Source organism: Sinocyclocheilus anshuiensis, unplaced genomic scaffold (genome assembly GCF_001515605.1).
Source record: "Sinocyclocheilus anshuiensis isolate Anshui unplaced genomic scaffold, SAMN03320099.WGS_v1.1 scaffold58, whole genome shotgun sequence".
Classification (NCBI taxonomy): domain Eukaryota; kingdom Metazoa; phylum Chordata; class Actinopteri; order Cypriniformes; family Cyprinidae; genus Sinocyclocheilus; species Sinocyclocheilus anshuiensis.
This window is the reverse complement of record NW_015547688.1, coordinates 3,491,081-3,512,700: the sequence shown is the minus strand read 5'-3', so window position 1 is coordinate 3,512,700 and position 21,620 is coordinate 3,491,081. Positions and strand designations below refer to the sequence as shown.

General features: G+C 38.6%; 2 protein-coding genes across 2 annotated transcripts in view; both read right to left on the bottom strand.

Moving 5' to 3' along the window:
- Positions 1-435: 435 nt before the first annotated feature.
- On the bottom strand, positions 436-12,353 carry LOC107703428 (protein flightless-1 homolog). The gene is made up of 30 exons (XM_016506052.1): positions 12,210-12,353; positions 11,299-11,409; positions 11,128-11,199; positions 10,334-10,414; positions 10,049-10,134; positions 9,205-9,366; positions 8,969-9,072; positions 8,686-8,861; positions 8,325-8,482; positions 8,139-8,223; positions 7,530-7,677; positions 7,251-7,384; positions 6,950-7,162; positions 6,643-6,822; positions 6,471-6,553; positions 6,305-6,379; positions 6,136-6,219; positions 5,889-6,060; positions 5,699-5,803; positions 5,242-5,433; positions 4,933-5,121; positions 4,690-4,829; positions 3,469-3,670; positions 3,165-3,319; positions 3,012-3,072; positions 2,760-2,888; positions 2,557-2,663; positions 1,587-1,692; positions 1,440-1,505; positions 436-1,328 (listed from the first exon to the last, which is right to left on the bottom strand). Exons 1-30 carry the CDS (start codon positions 12,270-12,272, stop codon positions 1,194-1,196), a joined length of 3,774 nt encoding a protein of 1,257 aa, XP_016361538.1. The 5' UTR covers positions 12,273-12,353; the 3' UTR covers positions 436-1,193.
- Positions 12,354-13,229: 876 nt separating this feature from the next.
- Positions 13,230-21,620, bottom strand: part of top3a (DNA topoisomerase III alpha) — an 11,542-nt gene continuing 3,151 nt past the window's right edge. Inside the window, exons 10-19 of the mRNA XM_016506044.1 lie at positions 20,308-20,390; positions 20,010-20,217; positions 18,546-18,731; positions 17,522-17,651; positions 17,328-17,441; positions 17,070-17,235; positions 16,794-16,940; positions 16,560-16,682; positions 14,026-14,720; positions 13,230-13,398 (exon numbers count right to left, since the gene is read on the bottom strand). Coding sequence (XP_016361530.1) covers positions 13,244-13,398; positions 14,026-14,720; positions 16,560-16,682; positions 16,794-16,940; positions 17,070-17,235; positions 17,328-17,441; positions 17,522-17,651; positions 18,546-18,731; positions 20,010-20,217; positions 20,308-20,390 — 2,007 coding nt within the window. The 3' untranslated portion in view covers positions 13,230-13,243. The remainder of the gene's footprint in view (positions 13,399-14,025; positions 14,721-16,559; positions 16,683-16,793; positions 16,941-17,069; positions 17,236-17,327; positions 17,442-17,521; positions 17,652-18,545; positions 18,732-20,009; positions 20,218-20,307; positions 20,391-21,620) is intronic.

Here is a 21,620-nt window from a genome sequence, read left to right as displayed (position 1 = left end):
AAATACATTTATATATGCAGACAAAAAAGCTGCGGTGACAAAAAGAAACAAAATAGGGCAACTCACCATCAACTGCAAAAAAACTATTTTACCTCTCCCAATCCCTTTTATGACAGCCATAACAAATTTGATTAGCATAATTAAAATAAGAATATTTATTTCCTTGGCTAAACAAATTTCCCTGTCCAAGTTCAACAAATATTCAAAATTCAAAAAAAAAAAAAAACTGTCAAGTAGTCCATACACAGGACCATAACCTTTTCTCTCCTTTCATTAATCACAATCTGTTATTAATGAAACTGTCAGCTAAGTAGCTCAAACAGCCTCGATATGTGAAGACCAAATCATGGTAACACTGTTGTACTACTACCACTGGATTGCCAGTTACAGACTGCGTTTTTAATTAAAATCTCTGGGTTCCACTCTGTTATCTGCTGCATTGGTATAGATGTACGGGGCAGTTTAAGGGCATAAAAGCACAAATTCTCATTCGGACATGTAAATAACAAAATACATCCCACATAAACTGTGCAATTCATTATTCCATCAGCATTGGCATCAGAGTCAACATCCCAAAAGTGAAGCAGTAAAACTAATCAAGCTAATAGAAAGAAACATTCAAAGGCAAAAAAAAAATAAAAAATCTAGTGTGTGAGGCACCAAATCAGCATCTTGTTTAGGTGATATCTGAAACAGACATAGGTGTTGTGCTTTCAATAACTGAAAGTTTTGGCAGTATATGATATGCATCTACAGAATAAAACATGAAAAGTGTAACCCAGACAAATGATATAAGGAGTCGTCTTTAAAATAACCGCTGCAAAATTTAGAAAATGTAAACGGGTATGACAATTCACAACACTTGTGCAGCCAGATGGTTAAAAAATGTAGACTCTCCCTCAACAGATATGTTCTTCTTAAAACATCCCTTAAGGAATACAGCATTTGATCTCTTGAGGTAACGCTTACCCAAGTGCTGTATCATTTAGACAGGTCTTCCTTTGATTTCAAATCTACACATAAATATAAAATTCAATAATATTGCTTCAATTAGCAAATATATATATGTGAGCTTTTTAAAGAGAGTGATGTAGTGCACATTAATAATGTATGGTCTGTTGTGAGTGGTGTTGTTTTCTGAACCCTAATGCTCAAACTGTATTCAGACAGACTGTGTGAGGTGTGAGGCTGGTTTATGCAGGAGCGGTCTTGAAGGCGCTCCATGCGTGGAAACAGCGGCTGAAATAGTGAGGCTCGTTGCCCTTGCGCACCAGGCGCAGTTTTCTGGGGTGCTCTGCATCCTTGGACCTCATGTGCTGAATATACACCTGATTGAAGGGTGACACGAATGTTAAGCAGGCACAGGAAAGGCCTGAGGGCTTGTGTATGTGTGCAAAGATAAAAACTAAGTGCTGGTGTACAATAAAACTGCCACTGACCTGACAAGCCTTCAAGCTCAGTTTAATCTCCACCTGGCTTGTCTGTGTGCCAACCCACATGTAAACCTGCAAAACAAGCAAACAAACAGCTCAGCAACAGAAACCACTGCTAAGAGAATCTGTTTGACTGCAAACATGAAGCTCTACCTCTTTCCCATTGTCCAAAAGCATGATGTCGTCATTGGCCAGGTCATCTTGACAGAAGTCTGAGCACTTCTCTGATACAGCAAAGTAACCCTTCTCATTGGAGCACCTGAGACAAAAGGACAAATCTATTAAAACCTCAGAAATATGGTGAATGTATTACATATGACAAAATGCAAAAAAAATAAAAGAAGTTACAAAACCAGTTCATTTACACTACCGTCTAAAAGTTTGGGTTTGGTAAGAATTTTATGATACGTTTCTTATGCTCACAATGGCTACATTTGATCAGAAACACAGTAAAAGCCATAATATTAAATCTCATTACCATTTAAAATATGTTTTTTTTTCTTTTTGAATTTCTATTTTAAAAGTGTAATTTATTCCTGTGATCAAAGCTGAATTTTCAGCATCATTACTCCAGTCTTCAGTGTCACATGATCCTTCAGAAATCATTCTAGTATGCTGATTTGCTGTTTAAGAAACATTTCTTATTATAATCAATGCTGAAATCAGTTGTGCTGCTTAATATTTTTGTGGAAACCATGATACCTTTTTTCTTCTTTGATGAAAACTTCAAAAGAACAGCATTTATTTGACAGAGAGATCTTTTGTAACATTATAAATGTCTTTGCTGTCACTTTTGATCAAATTTAATGCATCCTTGCTGAATAAAAGGCATTAATTTCTGACTCCAAACTTTTGAACAGTAGTATAGGAATCGATCCCTTGACGTGATTGGTTATTGGATTGTGACGTAGCAAAACGAGGGCTGTTTCAAACCGCATTTCTGGGTCAGCCATTTGGGAAACTAAAGTTTTAAGGAGAAAATACTCAGCAATGGTGGTGGATTGGCACATGGTTTGTCTAAAAGCATATTAAAAACACCACATAGACAAATAAACAACATAAAAAACTTGGATTTTCACTACAGGGGGACTTTAAATAAATTAACCTGAAATGAAATACTCGCCTAAACAGTCTAGCGTATTTCATGTACTCTGCATCTTCATCGTATGGCTTCTGTGAACCGATGCCAACCCAGAAGAAATTTTCTGGCTCTTCTCCTTCATTTATCACCTGAAGAAAAAGGAAAAAAAAAACAAATTGTAAAAAAAAAAAAAAAAGGTTGAGATATAATGTGCATGTTTTGATTTTCATAAATGCGGTACGAACCTGCTTGCTGTAGGTGTCATCAAACATGGTGTTCATGATGTCCTCTGCCAGTTTAGCTTCATCTGGGTCTGCTGCTCGGCCCACCCACGTGTACACTATTCCCTGGTTGTCTGTACTTTCAAATGGCACCTACACAAATAACGTTTGAGTTATTAACTGTTTATAAACCACTGCAAATGATCTTTATTCCTTTATAATTATTTGATGATTTATAACACATGAAAAGGTTGTATAAAGTACATTCATGTTTACCTTCAGTATGAAGCAGAATTCAGAGTTGAGGTTACTGGAATCTGTGGCTATTTGAATAGTCCTAAAAACACAACAGAAACACCACACATGTAAATTCTTTTATTCTAGACATAGCAGATGAAAATATGCTAGCTGGACATAACATATAGTTACCTGGTGCATAGCGCACTTCCATTGGTTCTGATGTGGTATAAGCTTGGCTGCACACTGTCCACTTTTAGCTTCCTCTTGCCTCTGTGGATGATGAACTTCCTCTTGAAATGGGATAAAAACTTAAGATTCTCCTGCTGCTGGGTCATCCTCACAACCTGAAATATACACAAGATGATGACGACGTCTTAAAATAAAAGTCATAACATTCATGATACATATGAGGATTACATAGTCAAGGCAACAGGATGAACACAATGAAGTTACATTTCATAACATGTACATTAACCATGCAAACATGTGGTACCTCCAGTTTGCCTGGGAACAAGCTCTCAAACTTCTTCTGCAGGCTGAAAGTGAAGGTCAGCCAGCCCATGTTGGAGGCCTCACGGCCCTGCCAGAAGTAAACCACACACTGGAAGTCTTCTTCAGGCTGTTTGTCCTCATCGTCTCCCTCTTTCTCTTTGTCTTTCTCCTGATCGTCCTCATACTCCACTGGCACCCAGTACCTAAAACACACACAAATATCCCATTGTTTTATTGAAACATGAAAGTCTGAAGTATTTAAACAGTGGTCTCAAACTTAATTCCTGGAGGGCCACAGCTCTGCAGGAGTTTAGCTCCAACCAGCTCCAAATCACACCTGCTTGGAAGTTTCTAGTAAACCTGAAAACCTTGATTAGCTGGATCAGGTGTGTTTGATTAGGGTTGGAGCTAAACTGTGCAGAGCTGTGGCCCTCCAGGAATTGCGTTTGAGACCAATGATCTAAAACAAAGTTATTTTTTTTTAGTTAGTACAAATCAGTAAAGCCCAAAACACACTGCACGATTTTAGCAATCCTATAAGATCATTGCATGTCACACTGTGCGAAATAGTTTTAATAAACTTGGCTACGACGTGTGTGTTGACTGTACGATGATGACACCTACTGACTCATACGCAACGACGCACATTATTATAGAAGAATAAAACGTCATCAGCATGCGCTAATGGTAAACAAAAAGAGCATGATAAATCACACTTTAGCAGTTGTAGTTTTTATGTGCGCTGGAAAAAAGTGGAAGTGACGAAAGAGGAAGGGATAAGAGCTTGAGCTAAGCAGTTTTGTTTTAGCGCCATGTCGCATTTTTATTGGTTGGTCAGTAAACGTGGATCGTACCAGCAAACACACTGTGTGATGATCATGCTGTATCGTAGGCTATCTTTAGTCACAAGACCGTGACAATGGCCGCCTTTGAACCTCTCTCACTGTACGACACAGGACCACCGATTAGGAGCCACAGAAATCGCCACGATTGTTTTACGATGCCCATCTTTCGTCTGGGACAACCGAAAATCGTGGAGTGTGTTTAGGGCTTAACATGCATAAATTGACGCCAGCACACCGAGGATGAGATTTAATGGAAAGTGTGTGTGCTAGGTCTTTTTTTGGCGTCTAATGATTTCATCTAGTTAACAATCATTATTCTGTCCATCTCAGAATTGATGGATTTTTGCAGCTCATTTTAGTGAAACCCTCTGACCAACCTGCAGAGAAATACGTAGCAATCCTGAGTATAAAAGTGACCAAACTCCTCCTCTGGTAAACGGGCAAACTTCTTCCCCTCCAGAACGAATCCCTCCATGCCATCCAAATCCTCGTTCCACTCCTCCATCATCTGCTCCGCCTGTCAAGAGTTACAACAAACCCAAAAAGACAATGAATTTTACAGAACTGTAGCAGAAAATGAAAGGTTGGGCTGTTTAATGAGCTGGTAATTCAGGTCTTACCTCTGTGAGAGGCATTGCTGGCTGTCTAGGAAGGAACAGAGCTGTTAGGTCGGCTTTCATCTGGTCCTTCTGCTCTGCATCCTTCTTCACCTTTCCACTCAAGCCCTCATTTTGCTTTACACTCTCTGCGTTCCTGGTATAATCCACCTTCAACACGTCATCCCAATTCTTGAATTTGGATTTGAAGACCTGTTGAGTGTAACATGGTAATATAACAGGAATTAGAACGCTCTTTAAAAATGTGGTTTTGTTTAAAAGAATGACTGTAAATGTAAATGACTGTTTATTCTTTTATTTTGTCAATTTTACCTGGCACTCTGTGCCCTCCAGATTACGGATGACCACGGCATGTTTTGGCCGATGGAGCATACTGCACACCTCTTGGCCCAGCTTCAATGCAGCTGCCCTCACAAGTCGTGGGGACTTACGGCCAATCCAAATGAAGACATCAGACCAGCAATCTAAGATGTAGACACCTTTAGTGTCTAAAAGGCCTTGTACCTTAAACAAGATATTCCACCAGTTAAGTGCTTTTCAGGGCCAATTAAAAAGTACAACACTAATAATGAACAGATTTTAAAAATTTTGAAATATATTTGTCACATTAGATGAATTCAATGCATCCTTGCTAAATGAAAGTATTCATTTGTTTTTTAAAGAAATCTTATCGACCCCAAAATTGCAAAGGTAGTGTACATATTCAGTTTTTATGCTGCCAAAATCATTATGTAAATGACAAATAAGAGCAGTCTAAACTCTGCATTACCAGTCTTTGCTCTGGAACCACATCTAGCTTGAGCTTGTCCTTGTGCTCCACAGATAGTTTGTAGTTGATCTGAGGAAGTTCAAGGTATCCCAAGCCCAAACCAACCTAACAGACCAAGAAAGTACAAAATATTTTACAACATAGTGGTTTTGGAAAGGAATACATGACAAATAATAGACAATTCCCTGACCTTATAGAGCTTGGGTCGAACAGGAGTGAAGTCATCTGGGACATGTTTCTTGATTTCCTCAGGCTGTCCCCCAAGAACTTCCCAGAACTCTGGAGGTTCGTGATTCTGCATCAAAGTTGTAATCTCTGCTTTGCTTTTTCGCTCATTTTTGTTGATCTTCTCAGCAAATAACCTATAAATAACATAGGCACTACTACAAATCTGAACCACAAGAGAGGGGAAAACGGCTTATTTGTTTGCATCTTACCTTGCTTTTGTAGTCCCACCAAGTGTTGCATTGCCTCCTCTCCAAACAAATATCTCAAGACCAGTGTCCAACAAAAAGACAAACCTTGAAATCAGAGAGAGAACAACATTATCAGACTAAATCACTCCCATCAAAATACATAATTCAGCAAACAGCACATTAAGCTCACCGGGGGTCGAGTGAGGATGCTTTCAGAGGCACAGATTCTAATCTGATGTTCTTTTTCCCATAAACCCTGTACAACCTGCCCAAAACACAAAACACACAGGATTAGAGCGAGTCAGATCAGGGATGTACTGGATAGGCTGTCCTGGGTGTTGTTTTTGGTGGGGCACCTGGTTGGGTATTGAGTGTCCTCTACTGAGTAAAATCCACTGGTAGTTCCACCCTCAATATAAGAAATCTCATTGTTGAACACCTAAAATGACACAGTACAGAAAAAATATATGCGGATGATAATGCAAAAATACAACATTTTGTGTAGAAAATAGTGTTTGTTTTACTAACTGCAGTGAATTCTTCACTCTCGTCTCCCATCTCCTCTCTGATAGTCCTGCACTCAGCACCCAAATAATTACGGAGGTTGACAGCATGGATGGCAGAGCCTGCTTTCTTATCAAGGGTAGCTTCCTGCCCGATCCAGTAATAGATATGCCAGTTCAGGGCTCCATTGTCATCTAAGAACGTCTGTAAAAGTGCATTACAAAGCATTCATTGAAAGAAGGGTTGCAGACTGGATGCAGATCTCATAAAAAAACAATACGTAAATTACAGTACACTTAAGAAACAAGAAAAAAAAAATTACAGGCCTGACCTTGAGAACAATGTAACAGTCTGCCTCATAGAACTTCCCATGGAAGGCCTCGTCCACCTGGATGGGTATAAAGTTTTCAATCTGCCAAACCGCAACACCAGGGATATGGCCCACATCCTCCATGAAGAATTCAGAGTAATCCAGCTGCGGTTTCTCCAGGTTCTTGTCCCATCGTTTGGTTTTCAGATCAGAGTATTTCAAGTCTCCATTCTCCTAAAAGATTGTGAGACACATGAAGACCAGGAATGTTTGGACATGTACCATTATAAAGGTTCCCCCATGAGCCCTGCTGTTCCCTTACCTCAATGGATTTGTTCTTCTCCTGAGCCACATCTGACATTCCCTTCAGCACCTGTTTAGCCTGATCATCCTGGGCTGAGTCCTTGCATCTCCTTAGCCTCATTTTTCTGGCCATATGGTCTCTTGGGCTATTTCCTGCATAACACACAAAGATTATGATAATATACAGTTAGATTTTATGTTTTGTTACTTCGAATTCAGGATACTGAGCCAACAAAGGTTAGGTACATACGCACAACAACACCACCACCACTCTTAGAGAGAGAAACATATATTGTACCTCCACCAGCTGCTGCCACAGTGGCTGGAGACGCACCAGCCAATCGCAGTTGGTTCTGCAATGAGAAGTCTATGTTGTACCACTCAGCTGTCCTGTCCACTGGTTTAGGGGGCATTACTAGATTTGGATTCTCACGGACATCCAAAACCTAAAAAAAATCAGTGTCACAATAACACCTTTATTCTGCATTTATTAACTTTTTTAACATATGCATGAGTATTTGTTGCTTTACTCTTGTAAGTACATAAAAAACAATGTTTAAAAGTTTGGGGCTGGTAAGATTATTAAAATGTTTTTTAAGAAATCTCTTAAAAGAACTGTTTTCTATGTTTTAAGAAATTAAAACATTTTAAGAAATGCTGATTTGGTGCTCAAGAAACATTTCCTATGACTATCGATGTTGAAAATTGCTTAATATTTTTGTGGAAACTGTGATCATTCAGGATTCTTTGATGAATCGAAAGTTCAAAAGAACAGCGTTTGTTTAAAATAGGAATCTTTTGTAACATTATAAAAGGAAGAAAAAAAAACCCTACTGGCCCCAAATGGTAGTGTAGGTAATAATAATAAGAAGAATATTTTTTTCCTTTTTTAATAAAGTGTTCTTACCTCTAGGGCAGTGAGGAAATGAATGGCCTCTGGTAATGTCACAAGCCGGTTCTTGTTCAAAACCAGCTTTTTCAATTTTCCACACCTGAGCAAATCATAAAGCCACATATTATTATCATCATCGATATCATATACATTGGTTTTACAAATGATGTCAAACTACCAATAAACTGTGTCAGTTCTCACCTGCAAAGCCCCTCTGGAACAAGCTCCAAATTATTATTTGCAGCCATGAACTCAACCAGGTTGGACAATTTCCCCACACCAGATGGAAGCCCATCAAAATCAATTTTGTTCGAGTTCACATACAGCTTCTTCAGCTTAGACAGCTTGCAAATGGCAGACTGCATATCACATCAAACGGGGAAAAAAGAGACAAGATTAGCAACACGTCATCAAATATATCAATGTAAGCTGAATGACAATACTATTAATGTGATGAAGCATTATCTCCTGCACATGCACAAAAGCACACTTTCAAAGCCAAACAACATCTGATAAGTGCTACGGTCCTCTGTTTTACTTTTTATGGCAACGAGGGACTTACAGGCAGGGATGTGAGCTGATTCCTAGAAAGGTTGAGCGTCTCGAGTTTGGTCCACTGATCTATGCACAGTGACAGTTCAGATATCTGATTGCAGCTCAGATTTAGCCGTTTGAGATTAGCCAGCGAATACAAGCATTCTGGTACCCGAGACAGATCATTGCAGGACAGGTCCACATCTACACAGAGACACACAAGATTCATTATACATGGAGCAACAGCAATTACTGATACAGACACTGATGATTGTTTTACAGAGAGCACAGTAACACCCCTGGATCTCTACCTGCTAGGTTGGTGAGGCCCTCCAGACTCGTAGGCATATTATTTTGAGTACGCTGAGTGTTCCTTAAATGAAGGGTTTGAAGAGCCACCATAGCAGGTAACTGCCTGTTACGACAGAGTTTATCAGAGGCAATGCTGATAACACAATGAGGTCATCTGAAATGAATGTAGCCTTCCTCCTATATGGCAGTGTACATAGATAGAAATAAAACAAATCATAAAAACCATCTGTCTTACCTCAGCTGTGCGTGCATGAGTGGATTATTATTGAGTATGAGGGTCTGCAAATGGACCAAGCGTCTCATCTGAGGCGGCAGACTGTCTAAATTATTGTCACTTAGGTCCAGGTACAGCAGATCAGTGAGGTTAATGAACAGCTGATTTGGTATGTTATCAATGCTGCGAGAAAGAGCAAACATCAGAGATGAGTATCAGATTACATTTGTGATCACAGAAATCCATGGTTGAAACTTGAAATCATTATGCCCCACCCACCAAAAAAGGGATGTAGAAAAGTCATGTAAATATCCCAATGGCATTTTTATATTAAACACACATTTTTTTTTTCATGTCAAGCTCTACATTTTTTTATCAGGTAGACATTGTGGGTAAAAATATTTTCAAAAATCATTATCATTGATTCTTATCCAGTAAATCACAAACACTTAGAAATGTCATGGGGCCTTCAGATACAGTTGTGGACAAAGTGAGGGCCTTGAAGGTAAAAAGATTAAGAACCATTGATATAGACGGATGCTCCATTGGGTCTTCATTGGGTTTTCAGCATCTTGTGCCATGTGCATAGCATTTCTAAGATGGTGTGTGAAGTTAAAAATAGTTCAACTTTTAAAAAACATGTCTCAAGATCCCTGCGTTCTTTTCCACTCCTTCAGTAGCACTCAGTCTAGCTATTACTGGGCACAAAAATGCATCCTTTGAGTAGGCCCCCCAAATCATCCTCCTAAGATATTATCCAAAATACCATAATAACAGATCAAAATATACAACAAAATTTTTTTTTAATAAATGTGTGTTTTCATGAGTGATGATTATTCCTCACTTCCAAGAACTTGGACCATACCTATTGTGACTGAGGTTTAAGACCAACATGTTTCTGGAGTTTTCCAAATCCCGAGGGATTTCTGTTAGTTGGTTGTAGCTCAGATCCTGAACAGAAGAGGGAAGAACACATCTAAACACACATATATTTGACCATAATACAAAACATAATCCATGACAAATTCACATAGTTTCACTAATCAAGACACAGACCTGTTTACATAAAATTAAATAATTTTGCACTTAACCGAGATATATACTTCATCCACCCAAGAGAGAAATAAACACAAAGTAATTCTCCACATACCAGCACAGAAAGATCATCCAGCTGAAAAATATCATCAGGAACACCAGAGTTCTTTAGGCTGTTTGCTCTGGCCACAACCGCCTACAGCAAAACAACAAGGGCAGATTAAATGCTGGTCTGAGCATTGAAAATAAATACAGTAAAATTGTGGAAAATAATGCAGTGATAATTCAAAATATAGTTCAAAAATTTGGGGACAGTAAGATTTTGTAACATTTTTGAAAGACGTTTTATGCTCACCAAGGCCACATTTATTTGACCAAAAACATTTAAATATTTTACATTAGATATAATATATTTTATAAAATACAATTTTTTAAATTTGTAATTTATTCTTGCGATTGCAAAACTGAATTGCTCCATTATTCCAGTCTTCAGGGTCAAATGATCCTTCAGAAATCGTTCCAATATGTTGATTTAGTGCTCACGAACATTTTTATTATTATCATCAGTAGTAACAACACTTTACCATGATATACTTTTCATGATTCTTTGATTAAAAGAAAGTCCAAAATAACAGCTTTTATTTAAAATATAATACTTTGAAACATTAAACAAAACATTCATAGAAATATTTTGTAATATTATAAATGCCCTTACTGGCACTTTTAATGCATCCTGACTGAATAAAAGTATTAACATCTTTCAAAAAACAACAACAACAAAAACTTCTGACCCCAAACTTTTGAAAGGTAGTGTATGTAAACAGTTACATATATATATATATATATACTTATGTGAAAAGTAGTCAGAGGAACATGTGATTGACAGTATTATGAAATATTTCACATTACCCTCAGGTTGGGAAGACTTGACAACTCTCCATGCAGCGTCGTCAGGCTGTTGTGACTCACGGACAAATGTTCCTGATTTCACACAAAAGAGCAAAAAAGGCCCAAGAATGAGCATTGACAGTCTAATTGCAAAATATGAAATTGTGACTCAGCGCTGCAACTGACAATCACCAGTTTCTGCAGGGAGGACAGTTCCTCTGGAAGATAGCAAAGCCCCGTTCTGTTCAGCTTCAGCCATCGCAAGCTGGTCATAGACTTGACATGCTCCGGAAAATAACCCCCCTGCGTTCAACAGAAGAGACAAAAGCATTACAGTCTCAAATCTGACCATCATGAGTCATACAAGTCGGTTTCTGTGTCAGTGATTTGGCAGTTTTTGATGGATCTGCTACACTGATGTCATTTTCCAAACAGTCCTACTGCTTCAGTCTGAAGCCTAAACCTGGTGCAATGATGTCAGTTCAAAAACTCAGAGATTATGGGGTGTGTTTGCTATAGCAACAACATGAGCCTGAGCTAGAAAACTTGCATGCTGTTCACAGTCATCTCGAGATGAGCAGATCTGACTGAAGTGGCTTTACATAAGACAGAGACTCGGAGCATCAGCACAAATTTACTCAAGTGAACTGACACACTTGAGAGCTTGTGTAATACTGCTTAAGGAACTCATTTTTTATTCTGCATTTAACATACTTAAAAAACAATCTTATTTTTCATACACATGATACCGTATGTTGGACTCTCTAACTAACGTTAGTCTAAAAGTAGCTCCATGTTTTGAAAGCCCATGTCAGCAGCGCAGTTCATTTATCGAGGCCAGACGCATTACAAAAGCGTCAACCAACACATCTGACTCACTAACAGACTTCTAGTTATTTCCTTGCTGACACACAGTTTGATTGACGGCGACAAATGTTGACAAGTCGCGAGCTAACGCCCAGTGTTCTTCTGAGCTAGCGCTGCTAGCTCACCATCTCAACCTGTTTTGACACGCTGACTAACCTACAACACTTTCCTCGCTTGAGCGAATGATTTATTTACAATACCCAGTATATATAGACGTATTAAAGAAGAACTTTTACCTTAAAGTCATTCCCACTTAGGTCTACTCCCCTGATAAAGGGGAGAACTCCGGTCGCGGCCATGTCTAATTCAGGATATGGCAGCAGTCTATTTCTGTTTCGCAGCGGCTGCTGGTGGAGCAAACGCACTCCCCCGCTCACATAGTACAGCCCACTAACTGTTTAGCGTTACCAGCCACTCACAAAAAAGTTTTCCGTTTCAATAAAATAATAACTGTTAGTTAAACCCGCCCGTGCTAAGCTACACCCTGCTGCAGTTGACTCAGAACTGATTCTTTGATTAACCATTTGCAGTGCCATAACAACACTGACAGGGCCTGAGACAAAAATATGATGGGTTGACTGCCTGCCTCTCTTGGGATAATGGGCCCCCCTCGTCCTAGGGCCCATCATAACATTCCCAGTTCAACCTCGACTCCGGCACTGGTCATTTTTGGGATTTCTTTTTTTTTTAGCATTTTTAGTCCATATAACATTTACATTACATGTATGCATTTAGCAAACACGTATACAAAGCAACTTAAAAAAAGAGGAACGAATTTCCTCAACAATATATACTTACAGATGTAAATGCCTAATGTATATAAACTACACGTACTGCATGTTAACATAATTACCATAAGACTAATAGAAAAAAAATTGCATAAAATACATATTGTTCATTAGTAGGCCTATTACTCACTACTCACTTTAAAATACTTACTGTAATGATACAATATTATAAAAAGTGACCAATTATGGTATTTAGAATGCATTATTAACTTTTTCTGATAAACCTTTTAGTTCATCATTTTACATGTAGTATACAGTAAATGTCAGACTGTGTAACACTACTGTAGGTCATGCAATATGTAAACAATTTACTCATCATGAGAATAAATGACGACACAAAATAAGTCATGTTTTACTTAAAATAACTTTATTTTACACAATACAATTTATTATACACGTAAAAATAATTAAACATATGATAAGATTCATTTCATTTACATATATTTTTCATTTTACAAAAATTGCAGGAACCTTTTTTTTTCTCATCTGCCCTGTGGACAGGTGACCCGTGTGTGACCCGGCTCATGACATATTCCACAGGTTCTCGGCCTTTTGGCAGTGGGAGGTTTGTTTGAGGTAGTGCTGGCCTTTTTGTTCCCAGGAGGTCTGGCACCATTTCCTCCAGAGAAAACTGTGGCTAAAAAGTGACAGGAAATGGAAATTATTAGCAAAAAAGACAATATTGGAGAAATTATTGGCAACTGAAATATTGACATTTCTTTGAAACCATATAAAACAATGCCTAACTGTTGTTTTCTTCCTCCACAAAATGTAGCACAATCACAGCCATTTGGAACATACTTGATGTTTAATATGTGGTCTAGATTTTGCAGCACAAACCGACATAAATAGAAAACAAGCGACTGACAAAATGTCTCAAAAAATTTCGCACTTGATTTAAATTTGATAATTTATTCTTGTGATGGCAAACTGAATTTTCAGCATCATTATTCCGGTCTTTAGTATCACGTGCTCCTTCAGAAATCATTCTCATATGCTAATTTGATGCTCAAGATCAATTTTCTGATTAATAGAAAGCTTAAAAACACAATATATTTGAAATAGAAATCTTTTCTAACATAAATGTCTTTACTGTCAAACTTTTTGATCAATTCCTTGCTGAATAAAAGTATGAATTTATTTAAAAAAAAATCTTACTGACCCTAAACATCTGAACAACAGTCTATGTATGAATGATCCTATTCAACATATTCTGATCATATTTTTCCTATGTATATACAATTTTCAGTGCAAAACATTATACCTGGAGCCACATTTTCGTTCGCCCACTGGAAGAACCCACACTGCTGATCGCGTGGTTTCCCGCAGGTGTGGAACATTCGCCCCTTGTTTGGCCCATCTTTCATGACGGTCCTGGTCACTGCAGGCTCATTACAGTTGCACATAGTTTCACCATCATCACCTCCAGATCCTCTGTTGTCTTGCCTCTGCTGAGGTACGTTCCCAAAGCCAATTGAGGGCCTGGGAGGTTGGGAATTCTGACTCAGGGGTCCACTGCTCCCTCCGGGCACTGCCTGCTCAGCCGGCTGATCAGCCCACAGGAAGAACTTACAGTCTCCTGTGGTACACTTGTAGAACTGACGGCCTTGATTGGGACCCTCTTTGCGAACAGTGAGAACAATGGCATCCTGACCACAGTTACACACAATGGCACCGCCCTGGGCTGAAGCTGGTGGTTGTGTTGCCCGTGGAGGTGGCAGACTGGCTCTGGGTGCTGGAGGTGTGACCCTGGATGGAGGTGCTGAGTTGGTTCTAGGTACATGATGCTGATTTGATCCAGAGCCGTTATGTGCCAGAGAGACAGAATCTGCTACTCCTCCTCGGATGTATTTCAAGTTTAAGACCTCTCTGAGAGTCTCATCACATCCTCCAATGCATCCAACAAATTCAAGGGGCATCATAGGTGGCAAACTTCCCCTCTTGAATTTAAGCTTCAGCCTGTCAAGGATTTTATGAATAAAACCAAAACATTATTTAAAATGACCATATTTACTTTGCTAATTCACCCTTATTGTCCATGATTTTTTAATAATAAAATACAGTAAAAAGAGTAATATCGTGAAATATTATTACTATTTAAAATAACTGGTTTCTATTTTCATATATTTTAAAATGTAATTAATTTCTGTGATGACAAAGCAGATTTAAAATCAGCAAGACTTTCAGAAATCATTAGATACGATTTTTGTGGAAACAGTGATACATCAGGATTCTCTGATAAATAGAAAGTTCAAAAGAACAGCACTTATTTAAAAAATAACTTTTTGTAACATTGTGAATGTCTTTACTGTCACTTTTGATAAATTTAGTGAATCCCTGCTGAATAAAAGTACTAAAGGTGCACTAAGCGATTTTTGCCAAACGATGTTGATATTTGAAAGCACCAAAACAAACACGCCCAATCCCCAACAGGACCTCGCCCTTATTTTGAAATCTCCGCCGCATACGAATGTACACAACCATGGCAACGACAATCATGGAAACAAGCAACACGGATAAGTTGTGTGAAGCTAAGCAAAATCAGTGTTACTCACCTATCAAGAAGAAAAAACAACGCAACCTCGGCGTCCGATTCGAGCCCTTCCCGCTCCTTGAGTTTCTCTCCACCGATGGAAAGCTGCTCCGATATTTACTTGCCTGATCGGAACTCGGGCTGCACGATATTGGAAAAATCTCACATTGCGATATTTGTTTTTTTCTGCGATATGAAAAAAAAAATCAGATGACTTCAATAGCTCTATTTGGAAAAAAACGTATCTATGATTCCGCTATTATTTACTTCCGCGGAGATTTCAAAATAAGGGTGAGGTCCTGTTGGGGTATGGGCATGTTTGTTTTGGTGCTTTCAAATATCAACATCGTTTGGCAAAAATCGCTCAAAAAATCTCAAAGTGGGCAGAGCCGGCCATCACCATCTTGGCAGCGCATCACCGCGCGTCACTCCCGGATAATTGAAAATGGGCAAAAAGGCGGGAGCTGGTTGCTGAAGCCACGCCCACCTAGCTCGACGGTGGTGACAGCGGCGGCAATCCACTTGTCACTCAAGTGGCCACGCCCTTAATTATGCAGAACTTTAAGGCTTAATATAATTTAAACGGATGACTTATAAAAAAAATTCACCCCCTCACAGTTGTCAAGAAGGGCAAAATTAGCTGTATATAGACCAAAATCATTTTTTGAACCAGGCTGTAAACATGTTTTTTTTCTGCTGTAAAGTTGGGCATTTTAACATGGGAAGTCTATGGGACTGACTCCCTTTTGCAGCCAGCCTCTAGCGGCCAGTTAGCGAATTACAGTTTAAGTCACTTCCGTGTTGGCTTCACGAGAGAGAGCGGGAGGTTGCCGCTTGGTCTACACCGGACGCGGTGATCAGTATACTAAACATCGCACATCCTGCGATGTGACTATCGCGGATGCACACATCGCGATATCGATGCTGACACGATATATCGTGCAGCCCTAATCATAACCCTTCTTTTTAATATTTTGTCTCTCTGATATTTTCCTCTTTTTTATCTGCCATCTCTCTCTATCTATAGTTGATCTGCTAATATCCGTCCTCTCTTCTCTTTATCATTGCAAGACATGCCCCCTTACTGCTGATTGGCTAAAAGTGTGTTTTGGGACTTGGTCCGATGCTGTGGTCAAAAGCGTTTTTCAAAAATCGCTTAGTGCAGCTTTAAAAAAACCTTACTGAGCCCAAACTTTTGAACAGTACTGTAAATGCTTCACAATATTAAAATGACTACAAAGTAACGTGAGAAGCACAATCCTTACATATGCACTGGATATGGATGGCAAGTTGGACAGATGCTCTCGTCTCTGCTGACCTCCAGAACTGTGTCTGGAAACCACACGGCTGCTTTACAGGCTGGATATCCCATACATGAAAGAAACATACTGCACAGAGTGACATAAAACGGGTGATCAGAAGAGGAGGCACAAAAAAAACAAATGAATAAACTACAATCATTTCCATTTCAGTTATATTAACACATGGTGTTGTCTCACCTTGTGCTGTCTTTCTTCTTCTTCAGCATCATGTCACGGTTACACTGTGGACACTTTCGCACTGGTAATGGTATCTCCATTTCTCCTTGCTCCTGTTCAGTAATCTCCTGAGCAGGGCCCAGATAACTGGACAAAGCCTCATCCAATCTGCAGAAAATATTAAAAGTTTCAAATCGGTATGTAAAATGTAATTGGCAACTACACGAGTACAGTTGGAACAAACAAAAGTAGGACAGTAGATCTCATTGACCTTTGCAGTGCTACATTCAGACTCACTTCTTTGCCTTCCTCACGGACTCGATAAAAACAGCCTTGTATTTGGCCACATGATAACTGAGGACAGAGGCTTTGTCCTTTCGGCCCTCTGACACAAGTTTAAGGTCCGCCTCCAGCTCCGCTCTCAGGTCTGGTTTAGACATCTCATACCCCATTGAGTTATACCCTGAAACAATGTTACACTCAGTTTCACACAAATCACAGATATTAAACCATTCTTTAAAGACTTCAATACTAGCGATATGCTGATCTTGTTACCTTCAACGAGACCCATGCCAAGTTCTCCAGGAAGGAACCTCTGGTCAGTCGTCAGCCCCACGTACATGCGACTCTTTATGGTCTCAATGTGCTCAGCATGTGTTGCATCGGTACCTGCAACAACAAACTGAGCGTCACATAACTCATGTTGTAAAATACTCAAGGTACAAAGCTGGACTGATATATTTCAGTACCAATGCCATGTTTCTCCATAAGCGATATCAAATCAGCCTCTGTCAGAAGCTGTGGTGGACTGGTCTGTCCTTCCACCATCTCAATCGCTGTGGGCTGGAACGTGGTGTCAGCCATATATAATGGAATAACCTGTGGGAAAAAAAATAATAATTAAAGGGTTAGTTCACCCAAAAATGTGTCTATGAAAAAGAAATTTAATGAAAAATTCTGTCATTAATTACTCAACCTCATGTCGTTCCAAACCCGTAAGACCTTCGTTCATGTTAAGAACACAAATTAAGATATTTTTGATAAAATCTGAGAGTTGTTTACGTTCAGTAGACAGCGCGCGCATGCTGAACATAAACAACACCCATTACGTTGTGAGGTACTCTCCAAAATGGCGGAAGACGGTAACTCGGGGAGGAGAATTGCTGAATAAATTATGTTATTATTGTTTTCTTTGCGCACAAAAAGTATTCTCGTAGCTTCGTAAAATTACGGTTGAACCACTGATGTCACATGGACTATTTTACCCTTGTCCTTACTACGTTTCTGGACCTGGGAACATTTCAGTTGCATTGCTGTCTATGGAGGGTCTGAGAGCTCTCAGATTTCATCAAAAATATCTTAATTTGTGTTCCGAAGATGAACGAAGGTCTTACTCGTTTGGAACAGCATGAGGGTGAGTAATTAATGACAGAATTTTCATTTTTGGGAGAACTAACCCTTTAAAGTGAAACTGATGTGACATAATTTGAAACAAAATGAGGCAATAAAGAGTTTGTTTCAATAGTTTAAAACAGCTTGCCAAAGTGCATCAGTCCATCGAGGTCAGATGAACTCACCAGAGCTGCTTCACAGTAGAAACTGAAGTTTTAATTCTAACTGATGCATTGTTGACACTGTTTTTATTTTTCATGTTTAATACAGTAAAGCTGCTTGCATTACAATATAAGTGCAATATAAATATGATCAGATGGTTTCTTAACTGAAAACAATATGCTAAGCTATAAAATGTGTTATGTTTTGAGCAGTATTCACCTTATTGTACCACTTGTCGTAAGGGTACACTTCCAAATAATTGCGAGCAATGATCGTCAATCCACTCGCTGAGAATCTCTCTTCAGCTATTTCAATTTCAACCGTCACCTCTTGTCCCTGAGCATCTTTGGAGCAACAGGCCAGGAAGTGACGTACTATGAACTCATACAGCCGCTTTTCATTTCCCTTTAAAAAAAGAAAAATAATTAAACAGTAGGCACGTTTCCATTACCCTTCAAATTACACAAATTGAAATTGCGAATTGAAAATACGCCTAATGGAAGCGCGTCAATTTCACAAAAACGCCCATATATCGCAAAACAGTTTTTACGCTCGAATGAGAGGGTTTTTCAGGCAATTAAAAAAAGGAATAATTTGCAAAACTGCAATGGAAACATTTTTTTTCGCATTTACAGATCACATGGCGTATGTAAAAAGTCATATGATCATTCTTCAATGTACAGGCAAAAGTTTACGTTTTAGTCGCATAACATTGGTTAATGGAAACGCCATCATTTCGCAATACTTTTTTATCGACATTTATAAAATATCGCTAAAATAACTTTATAAAATAAAGTTTTGCGCAAATCTGTAATGGAAACGCGCCTACTGTCGCTATAATTAAATACCGCGCTATTGACGAGCAAACCGCAGAGGACCGCAACAACTGCGATATTTGCGGTTTTCTTTTTTCGGAAGGTTATGCCCTTCTCGTTTTACACTTCGTGCATGTGTACTAAATATTAAATAAGTTAGTAATGATAACATAATGTGTACCATGCTGATTTACAGACTAAACAGACAGTGAATGAGAGAGAGATCGACTGAGCGCGTGCGATGCGACTGTCCTTCAGGCCGAGTCATATATATTTGTGAAAATAGGTTGTCATGCCAAGCAAAGCGAAATCTCTGTCTTAGCATCGACGCTCTGTTGGTCAGCTGCTGTGTTTATGTTCTCTTCTCAAAGTTAAAATGATTTCATCAGCTTGTTTCATTACATCTCTCTTTGAATGAATCAGCGTTTTTGAACGTGTAGTTGAATGAACTGTTTAAAGACCGACTCAAAGACAGTCCCTTGCAACACTGTAACTGCACTGACTGACAGCCCGTCTAGAACGCGCAGGTGGAAATATCAACAGAAAAAGTCTCTTGTCCAGTCAGATTCGAGGATCAGCACTAACTGTTATATATAACACTTTATATATAATATCGATATAAAAACGATTTTATCGTCAGGTTTATGTTCTGTTATGTGGTCCGTTATTTTGTCATTCTCTTCTGTTTACTTCACTTCCCGTTTCAACATGATTTAATTTCGGTTTCATTGGTTTCTGAATATGACCTCCTTACATCGTAACACATACACACACAGATTATATATATATATATATATATATATATATATATATATAGGCTATATGGCAATAATACCGCATATCGCGCTATTGAGGGAAGGTTGCTCACCTGTAAACTGTTGGTGTATTTGGTGGGGTGAATGGGGGGATGGGCCTGATCAGATTTGTTTCCATTTCGAGGTGTGGGCCCACCGCTTTCCAAAATGCGCTGTGCAAAATTTCCCCATTCATTGTCTTGTGTCTGTTGCTCAACCAGCATGGTTAGGTTCAGGTTCTGTGGAAACATGTTGGTCTCAGTACGAGGATAACTGATGAACCTGGAAGGAAACAGACAGGCTGATTTGTGAAAGGACACAACAGACATGCTTTAGGCCACAGACATGTGGATGAAATAACCTTTAACATACCCTTGAGTGTACAGCTTTTCTGCGATTTTCATGGTTTCTTTGGCACTTATCCTCAGTTTTCTTGAAGCCAGTTTTTCAAGTTCCTGAAGAAAGAAATTGAAACGTATTAACAAATATATTACATTATTTCTCATTGATTCAGTTGGCACTTATCCTGATCACACTTAACTCATTCAGCAGCACTAGTACTAATTTTTGGGTCTTAATGGGTGTAAGTCACTCATAAATGTACAAGCTATACTAACTTTAGTAGCTAATGACCATTGTGTACACAAAACTGTCAAATTTGTCTATAGTTACCATCTTGCGTGTAGTTGTATAACATACACTATATGACAAAAAGTACACTACCATTCAAAAGTTTGGGGTCAGTGAGAATAAATTAGGTATAAATTACAGTTCAAAATTTATTAAAATAGAAAACACTTATTTTAAATACTAACATTTCACAATAATTCTGTTTTTACTCTATTTTTGGCCAAATAAATGCAGCCTGGGCAAGCATAAGAGATTTCTTTCAAAAACTTTCAAAAGATCTTACTGAACTCACATTTTTGAATGGTAGTGTTAGTGTATGGGTGTGATGTCTGAGTAGGCCTGTCACGATAACAACTTTTTGTTGTGCGATATATTGCTCCAGAAATAATTGTGATAAGCGATATTATTGTCATTTTAAAGACCATTTTATGCCACTGAATATATATTCATAATGTAACAGCATAATAATGGAAGAAGGCCTACACACTTCCAAATGACAACAAACTTTTAATTTTTAAGAATATTTAGATCATGGAAATTAAGTATCAAAATATTAGATACCTTAAAAAACCTGAATAAATAGTAAATAAACATTTTCTAACAAAAAGTGCAAAGTAACAAGTATGGCCTATATATACCCAAGCCAATTTATTATTCTTTCCTTTTTGTCTTAGTGTTTAAAATATTTATTTTGAAAAACGAATTAATGAATTTCTTAATTAAACAAAACAAACAGACTTTTTGTGAGCAGGGTAGACTATGACAGCTGTCATATCATACCCTCCCTGCCCAGCTGATGCAAAGAATAGGAATTTATATCACACAGAAGAAAGCCCTGTCTAGACTCTGCCCCAGTATGAGCTGTGTTGAGCTATTCATAAGCCAGTTTGACAAAAAAAGATTAAATGTAGTTGCAATAAATGTGTTAAGAATCCATACTACTGCATCAGTGGAGGACTATTATTCTGCTGCGTGATACTGCAGAAGAACTGATGATGGCACGGTTTGATCTTCGGCTGACCAATCAGCAGAAAGGGGCGTTTAATTCCCGCCCA